Below are 25,439 nucleotides of genomic sequence, written 5' to 3'. Positions count from 1 at the left end.
GTTCCCACACACTTCTGTCTGGAGCGCATGGCAGGGGTAAGACACGCCGGATCCCGCTGTGAGCAGGAAGCAGAGAAACAGCACGCACTTAAAGCGACAATGATGCTCTGACGTCACGCGTGCGATGGCGCCATTCGAATCTCACCATAGTCTTAAAGGAGCAATACCTTAATGGTGCCTGATCTCTTACATCCTTAAACGATTTAGGAAGATTGCGATTTCACACAGAACGAGTATAGAAGCTGAATAAGGCAAAGGGTTCCTGACAAACTTTTAGCTCAATTTATATCTATTAAATGATTTGTAATACAAAAAGACTAACAATGTAGTGAAGATTAGTTTTCTATATGCTCTATCTGGGGTCAGTAGGAGGAGGGTCGCCCAAAACAACCACTGACCCTTTGCTGCATAAGAGGAAGGTGGCTAAGAGAGCCTGGATATGGGTGGCTTGTAGTAAGCCAGCGCTCGATGTGAAGAAATTATGCAAAGCGTACTGAAGTCTGCAGCCTGGTGCCCAATTACAAGATTTCTACTCTCCTATTCTGGATGAATGATAGTCTCATTGTGAAATCTGCTGTTACAAGCAATGAAACGAACACAGAAGAGATCAAGGTCCCAAATAAGCCTGGAGAGGAGCATCTTCGTCAGGCGCCTGACATGCTACTGCAGTACCTGGAAGGAGTGTACTGGGATTCATCTGATCATGAAGTATTAAAATGAAGTCGGAATACATTTGGATCTGGTTGATCCACTGATTAAAGCAATGCGAGATCCTAGAGCTGGAGGATTCAGAGGATGAGGGCCTAAAAAGGAGGTGCACTTTTCTCAAGCTCTCAACAGAAGGCAAAGTTTTCCATTATATTCAGTTATAAAGGAAATGATAGATCCTGAATGGAATCAATAAAGATGCAAATAAATGCACGAAGCAGCGCACTGCCCAGGGAAACAGGTGTATAAAAATAGAAAAATATTTATTGTCTGCTTCCCTGGGCAGTGCTCTCCTTTGTGCATTTATTTGCAATTTTTTTTGCTCTCGTTTGGATTGAATCAGCGGCTGGATACGCCAACAAGAATCCAGTGGGCTCTAGGAGTAGGTAAGACTGATTTATTTCACATTAAGGATAGTCATCATTACTACTGTACATCATTTGGTGAGTTGTGGACATTATTACCGTTATCTCTAATGAGGTGAAGTGAGTACAAGATCATTCTTTCTGTTGCCTTCAGGAGGTTTACTTTTCATTGTATTGGTCCATTCACCTAGTAGTATACCCACTCCACAGTTGAGCAACATCTTTATAAGAAAAGATTATATTCCAGGACTGTTGGCGCACCCACTACTTTTGTATATTGACCTGAATGGAATCGCCTGATAAGAAATTGGTCACCCCAGAGAGACTTTCCTAGATGTATCCCTTCTATTCAGACATCCAAAATTGGGGAAATTCATCAAAACTGGGTGCTGCACTTGCCCGTATAGCAAGAAAGACCACATTACCAGTGGAAGATGCAGGGGCGTGTCATGACACACTCAGTTCTTTCTGGCAGCGGGTCTCTCGTTCGCAACCCTATAGTAGCAACAGCTTTCTTTTTCGGAGCCTTAAGAATGTTAATAGGCAACCTGGAAGGGGCTTTGGAAAGCGGTGTCAATTCCTTCGTCAATAGAAACCCTAAATTCTATTGGCATGATCGGAGATCAAGATGGCTACTGACCTATATAGCAGAAGCATCTCTGAACATGGTGCAAAACAAAAATAACACTTCTATTTGTACGGACTGTCCTTTTTACCAGCAGCAAACTTCTATAGGGAGGAGCGCGGTAATTTGAACGCTCTGAACATAGTGTGCCTGTCACCAGAAGAGCGCTGTGGCCAAGACATTTGAAAGCAAATTTGACTTGCAGGAACGACTTTGTTCACTTACCCTACGAAGGTGACTTTCTGTTTGGGAGAAACTAGGCCCCATAATAGCCCTGAAAGAAGAAGAAAAAATGTATTTATGCCTCAGCAAGTCAGAATGCCTACCACCCGGGAAGGCCTTTGGCTCGACGGCAAATATCGAGAGGGGGTCAAGGTAGCCTTTTTCGTGGCACAAGGAAGAGTATGTTTGGGAGAGGCAAGTTTGCAGAAAACGAGGAGAGCCCTACAGTATGCGGTCGAAGGAAGACTAGCTCAATTCGCTACTATGTATGCACAACCCATAAAAGGCAAGAGTTCTGCGAATTGTCACGTCGGGGTACAAACTGAAATTTGTACAAGAACTGTGACAATATGTTTCGGATATCCTGAAATCCAATTTTACACAGGAGAAGCAAAAGCCTTGGACAACGTCCTAAATCCATTGTTACAGGACATGGTAATAAAGTCCCAGGCGGCTGTTCCAGAATCCAAAAGGATGTCTATGTAACCCACAGAAGAATGGAGCAATTGGCAATACAAGCCGCGAAGAGTCACGTCGGGTCTCGGCAAGAAGACTGCATGACCTTGTGGGGAATTTTGCTTCAAATCCAAATGTTACAGTGGCCCAGACTCCACGTATGGCCACTGCAGAGAAATGTTATGGATTGTTAGCGCAAAGATCCACGGTCATTACACCAGAGATGTCTCAACCAAGCAGAATTTAAAATGGAGGGAGGATTGGCAGAAACGAGAGAATACATTTTCTATCCATGTAGAAACCTGGTTAACTATCATCCCCAATGCCAGCAAGTCTGGTTGGGGAGCACAGATGGGACTTTATTAGCACAAGGAACTTGGGCAAAAAATCCTACAGCAACCTCTCGGCAAATATGCTAGTTACATGTGTTTAACAAAAAAAGCTCTGTTCTTTCAAGTTTAAGGCAACAATAGAAGGCTAGAATCCAACAACTTTAAACTACATTGCAAAGCAAGGGGGAACCAGAAGCGCCAAGCTTCTAATCTGCCAGCATCAAGTCATTCTTGGGCCGAACGCGATCATATATTTTCAGCAGGTCACAGTCCCGGACCACACAATTCGACGACCGATGGTCTAAGCCGAATCATCATGCAACTGGGAGAATGGGAACTACTAGACTTGCAATTATTCCAACAGCTCATACTTCCGTGGGGAGGAAAACCCAAAATAGATCTTATGGCAACACATCAAAACAAGAAGGGGGAACATGTGCTCAAGGTAACCCCACCATCTTGGCAGCCAGGTAGATGCTTTGTTTCCTTTGGAACTTCTATCTAACATGTGTTTTCCCACCGATGCCTCTTATAGTGAAGAATGAAAGATAAGAGACAAGGTAGTATCAATAATACTTTCCTGGCCATGGAGGATATGGTTTCCCCATCTGGTGAATATGGCAGTAGATCTACCATGGCATTTCCCACTGTCTCAAACTTCTGAAACAAGGCCCAGTTCAGTACCTGCCACCAACGAAATTGTCCCTAGCGGCATGGAGGTTGAGTTGCAAGCGTTAAAGCTGTAGTTCAAGCAATATCCAATGTCTATTATTTATTTTTATTTTTTAATCAGTTCTGTACTATGAGAAAATACTTGTAGCATTAAAAAAAACAATTTTAAAGGCATTTTTAATGTATTCTAATATTATAACAAGCATTTTTGTTCCTATAGCAACCATTTACAAAGTCACATCCCCTTCTGAAAGCGCATCACCTTTTTGATCCCTGCCCTCCCTAGCAGTGAACTAATTGAATCTAGTGCCTGCCTGGTCACATGATCTTCCTCACAGAGCTTTGGCTGCCAGTGCAGCAGAATAGGACCTAAGATGCATTTAGTGACCCCCAGCCGAATGTTCAGCAATCAATTTACAGGAGAACGGATTTTTTTTTTTTTTAAACGACCACTTGAACTGCAGCTTTAAATTAAAAGGGTTGTTCCAACAGTAATATCAGCTCTGTGACCCAGAAAACTGTGAACCACGTCCATTTATTGTGTCTGGTGCAGTTTTCAGGAATGGGGTAGGAAAATGAGCATCGACTTTTTTTTCCAATCCTTCCTCTGTCTCCCTAGTTGCATTTCTACAGACAGGGTTTAAGAAAAGCTAGGTTGGCGTTATTAGTAAAAGATATAGCATCATATAAATTGGTGCTGAGATTTCTACAGGCGGTCAGGGGCTTGAGAACTGAAACGTAATGTATAGTACCAACGTGGGATCTTTGCTACTTGCCGGGTCTAGCTTCCCCCGTTCAAACCTTTACAGCAAATACCGTCAAGATTAACATAGAAGACAGTATTTTTTGGTAGCAATTGCATCTGCAAGAAGAGTGTAAATGTCAGACTTTCTCATGCAGAGAACGCTCTCTAGTTTTTAAGCAGGACGAAGCAGTCCTGAGACCCGTATCATGTTTCCTTCCAAAAGCCATCTCATTTCACCTCAATCGAGATCAATCTGCCATCATTCCGTCCAAATCCCGCTAATCCTAAAGAGGCGGGACTGCATAATTTAGATGTTATAAAGTGTTTGAAGGTAAACGTACTAAACTCAAAAATACAAAAATCGAACAGATTGTTTATAATCCCAGCAGGTCCTGGAAGAGGGCAGCAAGCCTCAAGGGCAACCATAGCGCAATGGATTACTTCATGTATCAGACTTGTTTATAACCTTGAAGGCACATTTAACCAGGGCAGTTTCTACTTCATGTGCATTCAAAGCCCTAGCATCTCCAATGCAGATCCGTAAAGCTGCAGTTTGGACCCCGTTCACACCTTTGTGAAATACTACGAACTGGATGTACAAGCCTCAACTGAAGCAAGCTTTGGTAGGAACTTTCTGCAAGCGATTGTAGTGATTAAACCGTTAACTACAAATTGTGTATCCTTGTCCTCCCCTGTTTCCCACACATTGGGTGAGCTTAGATATATCACAATTAGTACCCACTGCCATTATGGTGAACAGGAAATTGAAAATGTATTCAGTTTACTGTCATTTTAGTTTCCTGCACTAATGGCAGTGGGTACATCATACCCTCCCTCTAATTAATGAATATACTTACAGCTATGGGAGACACAAGGACCTGTTTCTGCAGGGGAGGGCTTATATACCAGGTCCCTGCATAAGAGTTTCCTGTCTTACTGATGCCGAGGAAGGCGCTAATTTCAATTAGTACCCATTGCTATTAGTGAGGAACAGAAAAAGAAAATGACGGTAAACTGAACCCGTTTTCTATTTTGACTTTTAGAACTGACATCTTCTGTATCCAAATGTATTGATTACTTTTATTGGATATTGGTTGAATTGTATGTGAGTCTCCATTATGCCTTTGTTCCAATGATGGTGACTGTGCAGGACAATAAGGTAATAAAAGCTCCTATAGAAGCTTGGACAAATCTTGGTGCCTAATGTTTAACTTGTGGTGCTTAGCGTTTGTGAACGATGCTATGCTGTTAGGTCAGTCTCGGCTGGGGCTGCACATATCAGTCACCCCTTTGACCATCAAAATCGCGCTCATCATGCTTTGCGAGTGCAAAATCAGATGAGTTAATCCAGGGGGCGCAAAATTTGGGGGGAGGGGCGCGGCGGTCACAGAGGCCCCGCACTTCCCCGAAGGCATTTAAATTAAATGCCGAGGATAGCGTGAGGCTTCTGTACCTTGCCTTCCAGCGCCGCGTCATCGTGGAAACCCCGCATCAAATGACACCGCGTGGTCACGTGACGTGTTGCCATGCAACATGGCATCAAATGACCCCGCGGTGTCATTTGACGCCGGAGCCAAGCAGGCAAGGGGCATAGGAAGAAAACTTTGCGCACCGCTGAGTTGATCTCCACACTCGGGGACTCCTCCATGCAAGTGCAACCAATGGGAGTTGCCCTGTTGAGGGTGTGCCAGTCACATATGCTCTCACCCACTTCACGTGACAAACGTCTGGGTTCTAAATATTCATCTACGTTTTGTATGTTTTAATCCGCCCCGGGATAACCGCATTAATGTCCGCCCCGGGATAACCGCATTAATGTCCACCCCTGGATAACCGCATTAATGTCCGCCCCTGGATAACCGCATTAATGTCCGCCCCTGGATAACCGCATTAATGTCCGCCCCTGGATAACCGCATTAATGTCCGCCCCTGGATAACCGCATTAATGTCCGCCCCTGGATAACCGCATTAATGTCCGCCCCTGGATAACCGCATTAATGTCCGCCCCTGGATAACCGCATTAATGTCCGCCCCGGGATAACCGCATTAATGTCCGCCCCGGGATAACCGCATTAATGTCCGCCCCTGGATAACCGCATTAATGTCCGCCCCTGGATAACCGCGTTAATGTCCGCCCCTGGATAACCGCGTTAATGTCCGCCCCTGGATAACCGCGTTAATGTCCGCTCCTGGATAACCGCGTTAATGTCCGCTCCTGGATAACCGCATTAATGTCCGCCCCGGGATAACCGCATTAATGTCCGCCCCGGGATAACCGCATTAATGTCCGCCCCGGGATAACCGCATTAATGTCCACCCCTGGAGAACCGCATTAATGTCGTAATTTTTCACCTTGGTCCCATAAGTCTCTTTTTTTTCTTTTCTTCTTCGCTTGTAGTCCCAGCTTCTGTTTCAACTTTTCTATGCTACTTTTGGCGAATTAAGTGCATTGTTTAATTCTTTTATTATTGTAACGCAAGTCAATGTTTTGTAATCTCCATCTGTAGCTATTTGGCAGGAAGTCAAAACTTAATTTAGAAGATCCGCTCACATTCCTCTTGACATTTTTGGGTACTAGCTTGGCGATCCCTTTTTTGTCTTTCATTGTTTTTAGTGTTTTCTTTTTGACGCTGTTACTTTTGTTGGAAGAGTAATTTATTTTCTGAGTCTTCTTCTAGTTTAGGGTTTTAGATGAATGTGCTTTAGAGAACGTGGGTTTGTGTTTTTTTTTTTTGTTTTGTTTTTTTTAACTCTTTCACCGCAAATTCAGGGCCCAGTTTGGCAGGTGGCGCCATCTGGTTTTTGACGTTTTAGATGCGATGAGGCATGTTTTCTTATCTCTTGGTCACTCGCCCCTTTCGCAAGACCGTGCCACTCTATGCTGACTTTCCTTACGCAGTATACAGTGAAAGAGCATCCCTCATGTTTTTTTTGGTGGGGGGAAAACAAAATGTAAATGAATCCTTCACGTCGGTCCTTTTGCAAGGTTCATAGGAAGTTATAAAGATGCTAACTAGGAACATCACCAGTATCCTTTGTCATGTAGCTTAACTGCTCACATGACCTCGTGTGAGGTCAGCTTTCTCAGCTTTCTCAGTTTGCTGACAGTCCTTAACTTGTTTTCTCTCTCTTCCAGATGGCCCTGTTAAATAGCTTGAGCGCTGAAGACAGACCGCATCTGGAAGAAGACAGACCGCATTTACGGAGGGCAAAACGGAGCAAAGCCAGCGAAGGGTCTGAGAGTAAGTGCTGCTCTTACTGCGGGGCTTCAATGATCTACAGTTCAATGAATGTGATGAAGTGATCTGATCTGCTTTAGCTTCCTATCTTAAAGGAATAAATAGAAAATATAATGGGATGGGGTGAGATAAGGACGCATCACGCTTCAGGTAGGATCATCCTTTTCTATTGATTCTTCGAAATTTTAAGGTGACAATTGGTTACATGGAAGTGCTACAAAATCAGCAAGTGTGGTATATCGGGGGTGCACAAAGTGGCGGGGTGGGCGGCACAGAAAAATTTCCGGGGGGGGGGGGGGGCGTGGCGGCTTCAGAGGCCCCACGCTCTCCGCCAAGACATTTAAATTAAAAGGGGACCGCGCAAGGCCTCTGCTTCTCCTACCTTTGGTGTCGCGTCACAATGGTAATTGGCGTCAAATGACACCACGGGGTCACGTGATGGTACATTGCCATGGCAACATAAACATGACCCTGCAACATCATTTGGAGCCGGGGGGGGGGGGGGGGTGACGCAAGCTGGGAAATAAGGGGGGGGCCGCGCAACTTCACCTTTGGGGTATAGAATACCTAAAGACAACATATTAACACATCAAGTATATTTACATGCTTGTTTATATCCAACCATGTATCTGTTTCCATATATCTATTGAATTATATAGTGACCTCCTAAGGCTGCTCTTATAGGGCTGGCGACGCAACCGATGTCACCCGTCACCATTGCGATAGTTGCAATTCAAGTTTAGGCGATGTCGTTGGCTACAAGGCCAGTGACGTCATAAAAGAGAAAGGCAGAGGGACGGAGAAGCTCTGGCCACAAGGAGTCAGTCGTCGAAAAAATCAAATATCCGTGAGTACCGGATTTTTGGTAGCACTGTCGCTTGGTCGCGCCGTCACATGCGCTATATAAGCCCTGACTACGGCGACAATGCATTTGTTTTGACGCATCATCACCAGCACTATAAGCGCAGCCTAAGGTGTTTTATCCAAGCAGTTGAAAATAATTAGTCAAATGATTTGTATCTAAAATAATAATTGGGAAAGTTGTAGGCCCCTATAGAAGTAGGGAATATAGATCTTGTTGTGATGCTGTGGTGGAAGAGCGGATGATATAGCTACGTTGCCTAGGGGTCAAACTCGACTCCTCTCTCACATTCGCCCCTCACATTCAAAACATATCTAAAACCTGTCGCTTTTTCCTCCGCAATATAACAAAGATACGCCCTTTCCTCTGTTGCTCGACTGCTAAAACTCTGACTCAGGCCCTCATTCTCTCCCGTCTCGATTACTGTAACCTCCTGCTGTCCGGCCTTCCTGCCTCTCACCTGTCTCCCCTACAATCTATCCTAAACGCTGCTGCCAGAATCACTCTACTCTTTCCTAGATCTGTCTCAGCATCTCCCCTCATGAAATCCCTCTCCTGGCTTCCGATCAAATCCCACATCTCACACTCCATTCTCCTCACTTTTAAAGCTTTACACTCTTCTGCCCCTCCTTACATCTCAGCCCTAATTTCTCGTTATGCACCATCCCGACTCTTGCGTTCTGCTCGGGGATTTCTTCTTTCTACCCCCTCTGTATCTAAAGCCCTCTCTCGCCTTAAACCTTTTTCACTGACTGCCCCACACCTCTGGAATGCCCTTCCCCTCAATACCCGACTAGCACCCTCTCTATCCACCTTTAAGACCCACCTTAAGACACACTTGCTTAAAGAAGCATATGAGTAGCACTGTGAACATTCTGAACACATGATGCATAAAGCTTGGCCCCCTGCAGACGCACTTACCAGAACTCCCTCCTACTGTCTCTGTATGTTCTCCCTACCTACCATACCTACCAATTAGACTGTAAGCTCCTCGGGGCAGGGACTTCTCTTCCTTAATGTTACTTTTATGTCTAAAGCTCTTATTCCGTGATCTGTTATTTATATTATCTGTTATTTATTTGATTACCACATGTATTACTACTGTGAAGCGCTATGTACATTAATGGAGCTATATAAATAAAGACATACAATACAATGCGGTAGTGGCTTGCTATTTATATTTTTCTTTTTTAGTCTTGGCAGTGGGTGATAGATATTAAAGAAGATGGAAGAATAAAAAGATGTATGTTTGGTACAAGTCTGAGGATGTAGTACAGTGAATTCAGAGGTAATGGGAAGCCATGAAAGCCTTAAGCAAGTCGTAGGACGATCTGATGGCGGAATTTGATATTTTGTCAACAGAGAAGGTTGCAATGTAGGAAAGTGCATGGTAAGTTGTACATGTGCACATTGCGATCTTGCATTGGATTCTGGAATATATGGACAGCTATTGTATGCATTTACATAGTGAATGTGAGGACTGAAGCAATAACAGATGTAGGCTTGTGGCAGAAAGTGACTGCATATCAGTTTATCAATGGATCCCAGGCTGCTCCCTGAGTGGTAGACAACAAAACATTGACGTGCTGTATTTTAAAAGTGAATGACTAATATTTTCATATTAGTAGGGTAAAAGATGTTCTTTACAGTAAGGGCAGTTACAATGTGGAATTCATTACCCATGGAGACTGATGGAAGATGCAATAGATTTGTTCAAAAAAAGGTTGGACATCTTTTTAGAAAGGAAAGGTATACAGGGATATACCAAATAAGTATACATGGGAAGGAAGTTAATCCAGGGATATTTTTTATTTTTTATTTTTTTAGCATGTTCTTGTATAGCGCTGCTAGTTTTACGCAGCGCGTTAGAGACATTTTGCAGGCACAGGTCCCTGCCCCATGGAGCTTACAATCTATGTTTTGGTGCCTGAGGCACAGGGAGATAAAGTGACTTGCCCAAGGTCACAAGGAGCCGACACCGGGAATTGATTTGCATTGTATTGTTTGTCTTTATTTATATAGCGCCATTAATGTACATAGCGCTTCACAGTAGTAATACACGTGGTAATCGAATAAATAACAGATGATATAAATAACAGATCATGGGAATAAGTGCTTTAGACAAACATAACATTTCGGAAGAGGAGTCCCTGCCCCGAGGAGCTTACAGTCTAATTGGTATGTAGGAGGAACATACAGAAACAGTAGGAGCGCCTTCCTCTTGATCAATAACTATAGATAACAGATACTTTATCCTATGTCTAAATTTAGCATAGGTCGAACTTTATCTACAATGTAAAAGTGGATCAATGCTTACACAGTGAAGGGAGAGCTCATTCATAGCCTGCCCAAAATGTGAGGGGGGGGGGGGGAGAAATCTCTTAAAAAACACACACAAAGTGTGATTTTGGGTTAACGATTTATGTATTACACTTCCTTGGGTTGATTATAGCCATATTGCACGCCCTGGGAAGCGGGATCTGCGCTGATCGGTTACGGGAGAACAGACTGAACGGCAGCTCGAATAATTGCGTAAAGGCAAAATGCTGCATTAAATATGCCTTAAATATTCCCAACTCAATGGGGAAAGCAAAAGAATAAACATGAAATGTAAATGATGTCTTATAAACTCATGCATCCAGGTCTACAAAATGGTTGCAGCTAATCTCATTGCATTTATATTCTTACTCAGGAGTTTGAGTTCTGTAGTACACCTTTCTTACTGTGTCTGCATTGCCACTGTGAAAATAGTTTGTCGTACCTCGACTTGGTGTGTAATACATTGAGTTACCTCTCGTTTTCAAGTATGTCCTGGGCAGTTATCTTGCGGTTATCGTCTCTCTGCGGCCCGTAAAAGTGTATTTCAGCTGTATGTCTTATTAAAATGTTTACTTTTTTATATATATATTATTAAATAGACCTATTTTTAAGGCATGGGGAGTGCAAATTGATGCAAATATATGTGAAAATCAGTGAAACAATGAAACTGATGTGAATGTATCAAAATAGTATCAAAAAACGATACTGAAAGCAAACGCAGGATTTGGCTGGGTGCCAGGGAATCCCCTTCGGCTATATCTGTGAATCCACCTCAGGAGAGACAAACCCACAATGGCGAAGATGTATAAACAAAGATTTAATAGGCACTTACAATGCCACAGATAAAAGTGCATGGGTTTTACAAGTTTATACTCTTATTTCGGAGTGCCGAAGCATTAATCCGCATAGCGTCCCATGTGACTAGCGTCAACTCGAAGCGTGGCATCACTTCTGGTATGCATGACTCCGGACCTGGGAGGTATCGTAGCGCTGTCCACACAGGGCAGCAGCCGTCTCTGCTCCACACGCAACACATTTAGCTAGAGTAGCTTCATCAGGAGTCATAATGGGAGGTGGTCGTATACCTGTCCTAATCGAATTACAACTGCTCTCAGGTGAAGATACCTGAAGGTGCGACAGTGAAAACCTCCTAAACAACCAAACAGCACAACATACACACTGTTTATACAAATGATTATAAAATCTTTAATACGCTTTAAAAATACATACTGTACACACACTAAACATACATACTGTACACACACTAAACATACACACTAAAAAATAAAAACGTTAAACTCGTAGAATGAATACAAATACATCAGGCTAAAAGAAAAAATCTAATTATAATTATGAATATTCCATATATTATAGCTAAATCGGACATAATGAATAAAGTGATGGGGAAATGAGAAACAAATAGAATAAAACATCATTAAAATCACACAATGCACCTATGATATTGATTAAAGATGTTTATCAAAAACTCTGAATACTAGAACACAGCCAAATCCTGTTTTTGCTGTTAGTATCATTCCATGTTTTATGCTTTCACACCACAATTTCATTATCACTGATTTTCATTTGTAGCAATTTGAACTCCCCTTTCTTTTTTTGCCTATTGCTTTTAAAAGGATTTGAAAACTATCCTTTATTTGGGTTACAGAGCTGAATTTTATTTTAGATTTTATTTATTTGCCACTTTATATTTGTATGTCTTTATTTATATAGCGCCATTAATATACATAGCGTGTCACAGCAGTAATACACGTGACAATCATATACATAGCAAAAAATACAAATAACAGAACATGGGAATAAGTGCTTCAGACATAAAAACTAACATTTAGGAAGAGGAGTCCCTGCTCCGTAGAGCTTACAATCTAATTGGTAGGTAGGAAGAATGTACAGAGACAGTAGGAGAGAGTTCTAGTAAGTGCGTTTGCAAGGAACCAAGGTTAATGTATGAGGTGTATAGTATTAGCTATGGAGCTACTCATGCTTCGTTAAGCAGGTGGGTGTGGCTAGAGAGGGTGCTTGTCGGGTATTGAGGGGAAGGGCATTCCAGAGGTGTGGGGCAGTCAGTGAGAGAGGTTTAAGGCAGGAGGGGGCTTTAGATACAAGAGGGGTAGAGAGAAGACATCCTTGAGCAGAACGCAAGAGTCGGGATGATGCATAGCGAGTAATTAGGGCTGAGATGTAAGGAGGGGCAGAAGTGTAAAGTAGTGTTGGACCAGGTCCTAATTTTTTTAAAACCGGGTAACTCGTACCCGGAGGATTTGGTGCCTTGTACCCGGCTGGGTACCCGGCTACCCGTTTTTTCACTTACCTGGGGGTGGAGGAAACTTACCTGGTGTGGAGGAAGCCCGCGGTGACATCTGAACAGGTAAGCAGGGGGGCGGTGGGGCGGCGTCAGCGTCAGTGTGGGGCCCGCGCGGGAGCTGCAGGACTCCATACTGCACTGTGAGCGGGGACCATGTGACCGGGGCAGGAGAAGAAGCGTTCCTATTGTATATATGTTCAATGGTGCGTGGGGTCACTGTGGCGGGATTCCTGAACCGTTAGTTTAAATAATAAGCAAACGGGGAGAGGTAGCCTCTCTTAGACTTCAAAGGATCCATCGACCATTTTAATAGTATTCAAATCGTGGCACAATGTATCGGGGTACAAAATGAACACCCCTCACACTACACCTGAGGAAGAGTTAATGTTGTACCCCGAAAAAGTTGTGCCTCTATTTGTCTCACTTGAATATTAATAAAATGGTATGAGGATCCTTTGAACACTGAGTGCGACTATGTCTCGCTGCTTACTTATTATTGAAATACAATAAGCCCATTAGAATTGTTCCCAATTTTAAGAGATGCTTGAAGGAGACATATGCAGAGGTACAAGCAGGGAGACCTATTTAAGGAAAATAAACCATGACTTTTATTCAGCCCGTAGCTTTAAACAAGTCAGTTTAAGGAAGCAACCAAATAAATAAACAGCCTATCCCTGTGTATGGGGTAACTCACTTCCCCAGCCTCTATCTGCAGGGCTTGGAGGATAGGCCTCTTACCCACCTATCCCTGTGTAAGGGCTGACTCGCTCTCCCAGCCTCTGTCTGCAGGGCTGGGAGGATAGGCCTCTTACCCACCTATCCCTGTGTAAGGGATAACTCACTTCCCCAGCCTCTATCTGCAGGGCTTGGAGGATAGGCCTCTTACCCACCTATCCCTGTGTAAGGGCTGACTCGCTCTCCCAGCCTCTATCTGCAGGGCTGGGGGGATACGCCTCTTACCCACCTATCCCTGTGTAAGGGCTGACTCGCTCTCTAAGCCTCTATCTGCAGGGCTGGGATAAGCCTCTTTCCAACCTATGACCCCAAAGTCCAAAGAGGTACCACCTGTAAACAGGGGGCCCTTTCTTGGTGTTTGGATTCTGTCTGTTGGGGGCCACCCTCTTGCGGATTAAAGTGTCAGCTGCACCCTGGAGGTAGAGCTTCGGTTTCTGGGCATCTTGTTGGCAACACAGTCCCTCTGCTCAAGAGACCCCCTGCAGTTTACCCAGGAGGCTTTTCTACCTGTCCGAGACAGGCTAATTGTCTCTAGCTGCAATTAACCAGCTCCCTGCTGGACTCTGCCAGATACAGGCTTCTTATCTGGAACTTATTTAGACGGGGGTTGAGGCCTTATCACAATGCTGTATATAAATTTGGAAGGGTATCAAGCCAACTAAGAAATAGATTGAGAAATGCTCGTCCTTTTTATGCTAGGTTACAAATGAGGCGTGTTCTAAAAAATACGTTCTCGTTCTTTCTGATAATGCTGCTTTTACTTAAAATATTGTAGTTGCAGATTCAAAGCATATGGCTTTTGTTCTAAAGAAGGGACCATATAACAGAGCAAACAGTACAGACAATAATCTGGTTCGTGTGTTCGTTTCTCATGGGCATGTGAAGGCAGAATTAATGTTCAATAAGAAGTTCTGGTTCATTGAATTCTAAATACTGAATTTCAAAACTCATAACTCAAATTCTCTTACCGACAAGGAGGAGAGGGTTGAGTTATGGTACTCTCCAAATGGAGGTTGGTGAACCATAACTGACTGAAGTTTCAGTGGGACTTACACGACAAAAGTATCTGTGTTCACATAAGCAGACTTCGTTTCGGTCCAACTTGGCAACATATATTGAAGTTGCAATGAAGACAAAGCAGTCAAGCATGTTAAATCCTGTCGAACATATGTAGTATTTATTTCAACGTTTAATAGCTTTTTAAATTGAGGAACAAAAGTCTGATTCCAAAAAGCATCATATCCCACAGATCCCAGAATATATTTTGCACACTGCTTTCATCAAGGGCTAATTTTAACAGGTGATGTTACCATGAGATGGCTGTAGTAATTTTGCTGCTATGCATTTCCTTAAAAAAAAAAAAAACTTGAATTCTTTATTTTAAGTATCCATAAAAATTATTTTACACAAATATTACATTGAAAACACCTGGAGAAAGAAGTACGTAGTATGTATTTGTAACAGTTAACTGTAACTGTGGCTTCACTTCCAGCCTTGATGAATGCAGTTCGTTTTATAAACACGATTAAGTATTTAACTATGCCCCAATGTTGCAAACACATTTGTAGAAGGTTACACTTGTTAAGATGGTGCATTTAAAGCACAGCAATGTTTAAAAAAAAAAAAAAAAAACTATTTGGAAACCTTTTTTGCTTTTGGGACATTCAAATCTTTTTCTGAATTACAAACAAAATATAATCTTCCCAAATCTGAATTTTTGCGCTTCCTACAACGAAGACATTTCATATATAATTTACTTGGGGAATGGACTGGGAGAACTTTCTTGTTTTTTAAATAAATTGTGCTTTTTAAAAAAAAATTAAAGCGTGCATTTCCAATATAAATCTCTTGCAAGACATGTATCCAGATAATAATAAATTATAATACCTAGTTCTTTTTACCAATTAAAGCTGCAGTTCAGTCAATATCCTGCATGTGTGTTTTTTAATAAATCAGTTCTGTAGTAAGAAAAAATACTTTTAGCATTTTCTGTTTTTAAAAAAACAACTTTGAAAGACCAATTTTCTTGTATTCTATTTTAACAGCCATTTGCTAAGGCACTGCCCCTTCATGTCCTGTCACAAGCCCTGGCACACCCCTTTGTCAGCCCTGCCCTCCCTCTAGCACATGTCAGTGCAGGAGTGCTCATGAATATTCATGAGCTTCCACTGACGGACAAGCAGAATATAAACAGATCCCTTCACTAATTATGTCACCAAATTTCGACCTATCAATACATGGAGAACGAATTGACCGGCAGCTATACAGTTCTTTAGCTAATTAGAGATTGCACACATAAAACTATTGAAGTGAAAAAATAAATAAATAAAAATAAAAAAAAGACTGAACTGCAGCTTTAAGCACATATATGTGTATACCACTAGGAGAATGTGAAGCCATATCAACACAGAGGTTGAATCAGGTCAAGCCACTTGGGATGCCCCTGCAGGGGATCGAAAGTATTACCAAATTTACAGAATGTGTGCCAAGACAAATGGTCTGTTCAAGGAGTAGAACATGAGCAAAAGGGACTTGTGCACACAATTGTGCATGTGTATGAAGGTGCACCAACATGTTGGGTGCCACCATGACACTTTGTAGTTATTAAATTACCTTTTTTGCCATCTTTAGATTTTTTTTTTCCTAATTGTTGGTGTGCTTGACTCTCTTTTGCTCCAGCCATATAACCAAACATCTCAATGTTCGATTTGAATTAATCTAAAAGAAAATTGATAAAATCCTACTTCGTAGTTCCAGACAAATGACATAAAAGATCCCCACAATATTGCAGTATGTGTTGGAGAGGATGTGGGGAAGTTCGTACAATGTGTCACATCCGGTGGTCTGGTCCCCAAATTTCCCAGACGTGGTCTCAGATCTTTGATTTGATAGAGGAGCTAACCTATCAAACTATTTCAAGAGACCCATTGATAGCATTATTTTATATAAAAATAAAATCCCAAAACATACCTAAAATGTTTACAAATATTGATTTCACACATTATGGGCCACCAGCTAACTTCAGAAAAAAAGGGAAACCCTCCACCAATGACTGATGTTCCATAAAATTAATGTCTTCATTTTTGTAAAATCTCAAGTCTGTTAAATGGATCTTTTGATTGCACAGAATCAATCTGGCTCACAATATGTCAGAATTTGATTATGTAAATATGTACATTTATTTTAACGGAATTTTACTTTTATGTTCAAATAGAAATTTACGTCACTTGTACCATGTCCCCCACCCCCTCCGCCCTTTCATTAATCCTATTTGTTTGTATCCCTCCCCATTCAGCTTTTATAATTGATAAAAATGTTCAAAATAATCCTGGAAAAAATGTGAAATTGTGGCAGCAGGCCCAGCTTTCAAGGAACATAGGTTTTCCACCCCAAAATAACTAGCTATGTTAGCAATGCCACATATTCGTGCATTCACAGTGCAGCTTCCTGTGATACATATTCGTGCATTCATAGTGCAGCTTCCTGTGATACATATTCGTGCATTCACAGTGCAGCTTCCTGTGATACATATTCGTGCATTCACAGTGCAGCTTCCTGTGATACATATTCGTGCATTCATAGTGCAGCTTCCTGTGATACATATTCGTGCATTCATAGTGCAGCTTCCTGTGATACATATTCGTGCATTCACAGTGCAGCTTCCTGTGATACAGATGAGTGCTTGCTATTTACTAGTTGCCTAGAAACAGCCCTGGTATCCTGCGGGACTCTGAGACTGTAACAATAAATCATTCACCACTGATACCCGTTTTGTCTTGTAATATTTTAGACCTGTTTTTGTTTTTATATCATCACAGATTGCACCATTAGAGCCAGGACATAAACCTTTTAAAAATATAGGCTCAAAACATAGAAAATTATATGTTTAAACATATGTACAAATCAGTGGAGTTAACACAAAGTAACATGTAATCTGATTGCGATATTTTTTGATTTGTAATGTATTGGGTACTGCAAATCTGACGATCACTGAGATTGATGGTTAATCCCTGTGGCTAGCTGGGGTTTTTTATTTTAATTTTTTTTTAGCAGCAAGCACAAACTTGTTTTTGCCCTTTTTCTTACCCAGTTGTTTGGAATGTGGGCAGAGACGTAAAGGGCAGATAATACACTGTTACAGAAGAACCCAGGATCCAGAGTAATTGGTCCGTTTCAGAGCACTTCAAACTTTCTCAATGTTGGCTCTGATTTGTGATTGTTATTTATACAGACCTCTCCTAGATTCTGGTACAGAAATACAGATATGTTCATTTTATTTCAGGTTTCATTTTCAATACCTCTTTAGTATAAAATATGCACGTTCAATGGTATAGGGTATGTGTTCTAGCCTTCATCCCTAAACTCGCTTCTGCACACAACTATCTAGGACGTTTTGCCGCAATCAAAACGCCGCTGGGACATTTCGTTGTGGGATATTTTGCCAATGGACACTTTGCTGCGATATCTTCTCCTGCGCCTGACTGCCACCCACCGCATGCCCGACCCAACAAGCCAGGTCTGCCGCGCCCGACCACCCGTTCCGACAACTGAACGTTTAAATGTTCCGCGCGGGACCGCTACTCTCCCTAGACGGGCTTCTCCAACGCACCATCTTTAAATGTCCCGCGGCACTAGGCAGTGTAGCGGTCCCGTTCTGGACATTTAAACATGAAGTTGTCGGTGGCAGACCTAGCTTGGATTGTTGGGTCAGGTGCGCGGCAAGCTGCCCTGTGGCAAAGTATCCTGGCGCTGTAACACCAGCAGCGTTTGTCACAGTTAAACGTCCCTTTCCGGACCAAGACATCATCATTCCTCCTGCCTTATTACCCTCTCACTCCTGCTTAGAAAGACCCAAGCTGACCGCTCTGAGCGCTGCACAACATCGGCCTCTTTCCCCAGCACCACGCACCATCGGCCTCTCCCCTATCTTATCTGGCACTCTTCTAATATCCACGTGTACCGCCATCCCCATCCTACAATGAGCAGCCATGTTACCTCTTTCAGCATTGTCCCTTATTCCCTGTAGATTGTAAACTCACAAGAGGGGCCCTCACTACCTCTTTCTATCGTCGCATGTTTGTCCGTATTTGTATGTAACTGTTTATGGAATTTTCAAATCTCTTGAAGATAGGAAGGGAAGTTAATTGGCGACACTGGGGAGCGGTGGGAAATCCCACAGGTAGAGAACCAAAAGTGAGACTTAAGCCTGCTTTAGAGACACATGGAGCAGAGAGAAAGTCGCCTTTAGCAGAGAATATGTGATGCGAAGGGGATATAGCAGGAGATGTAAGATAAGGTAGACTTTCGAAGCCTTGAAGGAGATGAGTAGAATTTTATAGTTAATGCAGAGTTTTGAGAATCCATTATACATATTCAGGAAGAGCACGGCAGAGACACACTGAGAAGCGAGAGCTCTCACAGCTGCATTTTGGATAGATTGTAGATGTAGAGTATAGAGTTGGACCAAAGAGGAGAAGGTTGCAGTCGCCAAGTTGGGGAATGAGAGCATGTGTGAGTTTTAGTTCTGAGGCGGCAGAAAAGGGTGGATTTTGGTAATGGTGTGGAGGAAAAATCGAATATTTAGCAGCAGCATTAATGTGAGCAGAGAAGGAAAGGGGGGGTTAAATATTACAGCTTGGTTCAATGACTGGTGAATGGTAGTTTTATTGACTGACAGTAAATTATTTTTATTTATTTATAAAATGTTTTTTCCCGGAAGTAATACACTGAGGGTTCTCGTTTTCAAGCCATTGGGCCTGGTTTAGAGGGGATTCTGATGAGCCCTCTGTCGGACATGTTCACTTTCAGGCGACGGTACCATCCAATCTTAAATAGCAGAGACAATCAGTGACTTGGGAGTGGATGGCAGAAGTAAGCTTAAGAGTTGAAAGATACAGTTGTGTGTTTGCATAATGGTGGTTTTTGAAACAAGGTGCTCATGAGATTGCCAAGTGAGACAAAGCTCTAAAGCACACCAGCAGGCTGGCTGAGAACGGAAGAGGACGTGGTAGCAACGCAAATTTTGAAGTATGGGTTATAAAGATAATGGGGCCAGCAGGAGAGGTCTTTGTTTTGGAAGCTAAGGGAGTGAAGAATTTGCAGCACTTGAGGTCGATCAACAGTGTTAAAAGGACTGTCGAGGTCGAGCAATATTACAAGTTTATGAAAATGACCACACACGGCACACCTGGTGAGCACCCAACTTGTATATGTGACCAGGATTAATACACAGCTATCCAGCTGACTCCATCTCCCGGAAGAGCCCCAAAAATGTGATCTCTCCCATTAAACCACCAAATATAACCTGAAATTGCTGCTGCCACGATCACAGAATAGTTCCGGCCTTATGTGCAGTGTGTTTGGCTTCGCGCTAATAAAAAAATATGCAATTCCCACACATGTCAATTTCGGCCAAATTGTCCGATTTGCAGTTACTCTCTCTTCAAAAACGTCATAAATCCAATTAGGGCCCGAAGCCAATACAATATCCGTGCAGCAGAGGATGCAAAGTACAGTGGGGACGATCATGTGACAAGGCCGTGACAATTGGTGCACTGCTAGAGAGAGGGCAGTGCTCAAAGGGTGTGTCAGAGCCTGTGTCAGAGCCTGTGCCAGAGCCTGTGTCAGAAGATGAAGGGGAAGTGACTTTGTAAATGGTTGCTATAGAAACCAAAAATGCTGATTACATTATAATACATTAATGTAATTCACAGGGTTTTTTTTAATAAAAAAAATGCTACAAGTGTTTTCTCATAGAACAGCTCAACCCCGTTATAGTGCGGTCCCCGGGGGCCACCCGATCCGACCGCGCTATAACCAGGGTCGCGCTAATTAAAAAAAAAAAAACAATGGTCGCCGCGCGCCAGATCAAGAGGTGGAGTGAGGCGCTGGAAGCCCTACACAATCCCACAGCAGCCACCGTACTTTCCCCAGCAGCCCCGCACCGATCCCCACTTCCAGCTCCGCACCAATTTTTCCTGTACCGATCCCACCCAGCAGCCCCACGATGATGTGTGTGTGTGTGTGTGTGTGTGTGTGTGTGTGTGTGTGTGTACAAAACCGGATCGCACTATAACGGGTTTCAGCTGTGTGGAACTGATTTATACATATAAAAAAACCACGTGTAGGATATTGTTTGGTCTGCAGCTTTAATAAACAAAAGTAGTGCAGAGCTTAGGTACAGAAAAGAACGTTATAAGAGACAGTACAATATATGCAGACTGTTTACTCGCGAGGGGAGGGGAGGGGGCGGCAGGCAGAGGAGAGTTGCACAGAATGGATGAAGGTGCGCACGTAGATTTGTCATTGTATACCGCAAAGCATTGATATGAACATGAAGGAGAGTATTTGGTGCGGCATGTGAGATGACTGGGAGCCCTACACCCCATTCCCACCCGACCAGCAGGGCTCGGGGACGTCACAGAACCCACCATATGAAATAGAAGCCTCTAGTGCAGTCGCATTGAGAGCCAGGTGTCTGTTAAAGCGAACAAATAAAACCGACGCAGAAAAGATCATCCAGAGCACAGGAGCGGCGGAGGTAGTAACACGGCGGAAGCAGTAACGCGGCGGAGGTAGTAACGCGGCGGAGGCAGTAACGCGGCGGCGGCAGTAACGCGGCGGCGGCAGTAACGCGGCGGAGGCAGTAACGCGGCGGAGGCAGTAACGCGGCGGAGGGAGTAACGCGGCGGCGGCAGTAACGCGGCGGCTGCAGTAACGCGGCGGAGGCAGTAACGCGGCGGCGGCAGTAACGCGGCGGCGGCAGTAACGCGGCGGAGGGAGTAACGCGGCGGAGGCAGTAACGCGGCGGCGGCAGTAACGCGGCGGCGGCAGTAACGCGGCGGCAGGAGTAACGTGGCGGCGGCAGTAACGCGGCGGCGGCAGTAACGCGGCGGAGGCAGTAACGCGGCGGAGGCAGTAACGCGGCGGATCAAAATACAGTTGCAATAAATGGCATAACCTGAAGAAAGGAGTGAGGGCGATGAGCAAGTAGGTGTATAATAAGGCCCAGGGTTGGGGTATACGGCCCTAGCAGCAGATAAAGAGAAGATAACTTCTCGCAAGGCGACGCAGTGCTTCACAATTACAGCCCGCTGCGCGGTACGCAGCATTGTTAAGCAGATTTTACAGAATAACGTGATGACTGTTTTGATCATTAAGAGAACTTAGATATAACATCAGATCTGTACAACCCAGTAAGGGAAGATGAGAATATGCAATTATTAAAAAATACATTAATAGCATTGCAAAAAGACTTTCCAGAAATAACAGATATGGATTAACTTCTTGTTAGTCTATCAAATGTGCATAAAGTAACGCCATCAGAGCCATGGAGAGACGTCCAATTTCAAATAAAGCATATGCAATATGTTGCATTTAACTTAGCTCTCATTAATGGATGTGGGTTTATCAATCAATATTCAAAGTGTCAAACGACGAGGGCGGACCTTACATTTGCCTGTGGTCATGCAGCTTCATTAAACAATTCTGGGATGAAATCATGAACTATATAACAAAAACAAAAACACTCTATCACAAAACACAAGAACCCAATGGTGTTATTTGCCAACAGAGAATCATGGTTGGATGAGGAAAGGGTCTCACAACCAAAGCAGTAAAATCTTCTGAAATTGTGCTGCTAGCTGCCAGAAAAGCAATTATGCTGCAGTGGATATCCCCATCAGCCCGAATACTAGATACAGTTAAATCACCTCTACTTAAACTGATGAGCATGGATAACAGATGCCAGCTTCCAAAAAGTGCTTCAGACCAAAAAAATCTTCCAGAAATGGGGATGGCTTATTAATGCCCTATCGGAAAAAGCCAAGACCGACATAGAAAAAAGATTTACAGATACGACATGGTGTCTTAACCAGACGGTTACCCTCACAAAATAAAAATAGAATACCCTAAGGAGACAACCTAGAAAACAAATAGCTTACCTTAAGGAACAGATATTTTAAAAAAAAGTTTTTAAAAAGAGATGGACATTGTAGTTAGGGGGTAGGAGAAATGGAGACACAGTTTTAAGCTGTTATAAACAAATGGTTAAAATTGCTGAGACGCATTGTTATGTTAACTAAAGTTAGTTAAAGGTTTAAAAAAAAAAAAAAAACGGGGGAAATAAAACCATGACGATGATGATGCAAAGGAAAGCCGACCGTACAGGAAACAGATAAGATGTTACACGAGGGATATATACAGAAATGTACCCAGGGTAAACAAAGATGTTAACTGACAATACTGAGAATCAAGCCCAGTAGGTTGTGTATCCTTGACATGTGATCTGGCGAAATTGTAAAAAAAAAAAACAATTTCAGTGACATTAAAGTATGAAAACAATTTTCAATTAAAAAAAATATATTAAAAAAAAGAAAGTTGCATTAAAAAACAAAAATGTAAAGTCACTTATCTAATAATACAGAACTGATTTAATGACCAAAAAACCCCAAAAGATTTCACGTTTTGCTGCTTTAAACTCGACTGGAATGGATCTAGCAGAACAGCTGTAGTATCCAAGACATTGGTATCTGCAATGCTTCAAGCAAGTAGAGGCCCCAAAAACATCAAGGTCCCAAGTTGGACAGGAGGGCTGCTCAATCAGCAGAATCAGATACCCTGTACTTTGAGGGCAAGTATCTGGAGTCTTTAGAAGCGGGAGAACAAAATAAAGATACCTCCGTGTTTAATCTGGAACTGGTGGAGCCCTTGATTTAGGTCATGGGACAAGCCCTGGAAATTGACGCAAAGGAGGAAGAATTAAGGACTCCAGATACATGTTTCATGAGTGCTAAAGGGAATATGGAAGACTTTCCCAGTACACAAGTTAATAGGCGACATAAGAGCTAGCAAAAAAAAATGTAATGGCATGAGAAGATTTCATCAAATGTATCCTTTTGCAGAGGCGGAGGTTAAGATGTGGGAACACTGCCAAAGGTAGATGCAAAGAGGCCAACTTTGCCAGTAGAGGATGTTCTCTCTAATCTCTCCCTGGGAAGAAGCTGTAGCCATAGCCTCCCTTTCCAGAGCAACGAGAGTTTGGATATCCAACGGAGTGGGAACTCCAGGGAAAGGTATAGAGAGGGCAGTCATTCTAAATGCACTGGCAGAGATTAAACTGGCAAATTATTATATAGCAGAAGCCTTGTTTGATTCAGTACAACTGTTTGCAAGATCAATGCCTCTTAGGAGCCGTCAGAAGAGCCTTTATGGCTATGGTTGGCAGATGCCACATTCAAGAATAACCTGCCCATCCTCTACTTTTAAAGGAGAAGAGCTGCTCAAAGCTTGGAGTCCATTATTGCCATTCACAGGTGGGAAAATCATGTTTTTTTGCCACAAACTCAAAATGGGAAGCGGTATTGGCTCAGCCCCACAATTAGACCGTCACTTTTCGTGAGCTGCAAACCTACCAGTTTTAAGGAGAATTGGCACAAGACAAATATGGCAAGGAGGTCAGAGTGCTCTTTTTTTGGGGGGGCCATTCCCAGGGCGAGAGGAGCACCATTCACGAACAGGCCCATATGAAGCGAGTGGAGCCCTGCTGCCCAAAGTGGGAGGCAGTTTAGCTAAATATAGACAGACTGGGCTCAATCACAGCTGGGTTCTTCACATAATAGAATTCGAACACCATCCCAAAGGTAAAAAAAAAAAAAAAAAAATCCCCCCCCATGGAGCCAAACAGAAAGATCTCAGAAGTGTGCTGGGTGAGAATATTCCGAACTTGCTCATGAATACAGTAATTATGGAAGTTCCTCCTCCAGCAAAGCGGGAAAGGGCTTTACACTCCGATGTTCATAGTCAAGGAGATGTCAGTAGGTTTTCGTATTAATCTCGATCTTGGGATACGGAATTCCCATCTGCAAACAAGATGTTGTCCCTAGCATCCTTTTTAAAGGCAGTGGAAGCATGAGATTGTATGGGCTCGGTCGACTTAAATGATTCTCATCTACATATCTCGATAGCAGAACATCAAACGTATCTCAGGTTCATCATCAAGGGGTGACCTTTTCAATACCGAGCAATCCCTTTTGGGTTGACTGCCTCAGCCAGTGTTCACAAAAGTATTTATTACCTTATTAGCCGAGCTAATGAAGAAAGGGATATGTTTACCCATACTTATATCTGTTAATCAAGGCAGAAGACATGTAACTTCTCTCAACATCTCAATACAGTAATTTCATACCTGGAAAAGCATGGCTGGATAATGAACAAGGAACAAAGTAAAGTAACTACAGTTCAAGATCTGATATTTATGGGGATTTATTTTCATAGCGGAGAAATAGTAAAGTTACTAGATGGAAGAATAATAGTAATAGGCAAAGAATACAACAAAAGACAAAAGTCCAATGCTACATCCAATTGGACTAAATATACAGTAATTTGTATATAGTTAAATACTTCAATAATAATATTCTCATGAATTAGGGTTGTTTAGTTAAACCCTTTAGCCAAAGCGTTATAAGCCTGCAAGCCAAGGTCAAGGCAGAGGTCTTGTTAACCCTCGGTGTGGTTGGTCTCACTCATAGGTAGACTCTATGTAGCTCACACGATACACCTAACAACTGCTCCGTTCTTTGGACGCTTGCTCCCAGTATGCAGCCGCATACTTCCGCGTCATGTGGATCTCGCGGGACGTCACCTCTGCTGTGATACCAGTAGCTGACACCTCTAATCGCGGTCCCGATCACGGTCCATCCGAATCTCACTCTATTGGCTCTTTCATATATACACATACACACGCGCACGTGTTCTGGGGTTAGAGCTTGTTGGGGTTGTATGTTTCTTAATAGACAAAGAAACAAGGAAGATGAGAAGGTTTTCAAGTATGTCCTGG

At 42.9% G+C, this 25,439-nt stretch overlaps 1 protein-coding gene across 1 annotated transcript in view; it reads left to right on the top strand.

Annotated features, from left to right (window-relative positions):
• EDA (ectodysplasin A) overlaps nt 1-25,439 on the top strand; it is a 138,680-nt gene that overhangs the window by 52,552 nt on the left and 60,689 nt on the right. Inside the window, exon 2 of the mRNA XM_075573580.1 lies at nt 7,262-7,367. Within this exon, the coding sequence (XP_075429695.1) occupies nt 7,262-7,367 (106 nt within the window). The remainder of the gene's footprint in view (nt 1-7,261; nt 7,368-25,439) is intronic.

Source organism: Ascaphus truei, chromosome 16 (assembly GCF_040206685.1).
Source record: "Ascaphus truei isolate aAscTru1 chromosome 16, aAscTru1.hap1, whole genome shotgun sequence".
NCBI classification, from domain to species: domain Eukaryota; kingdom Metazoa; phylum Chordata; class Amphibia; order Anura; family Ascaphidae; genus Ascaphus; species Ascaphus truei.
This window is presented reverse-complemented; position numbering and strand designations above follow the sequence as displayed.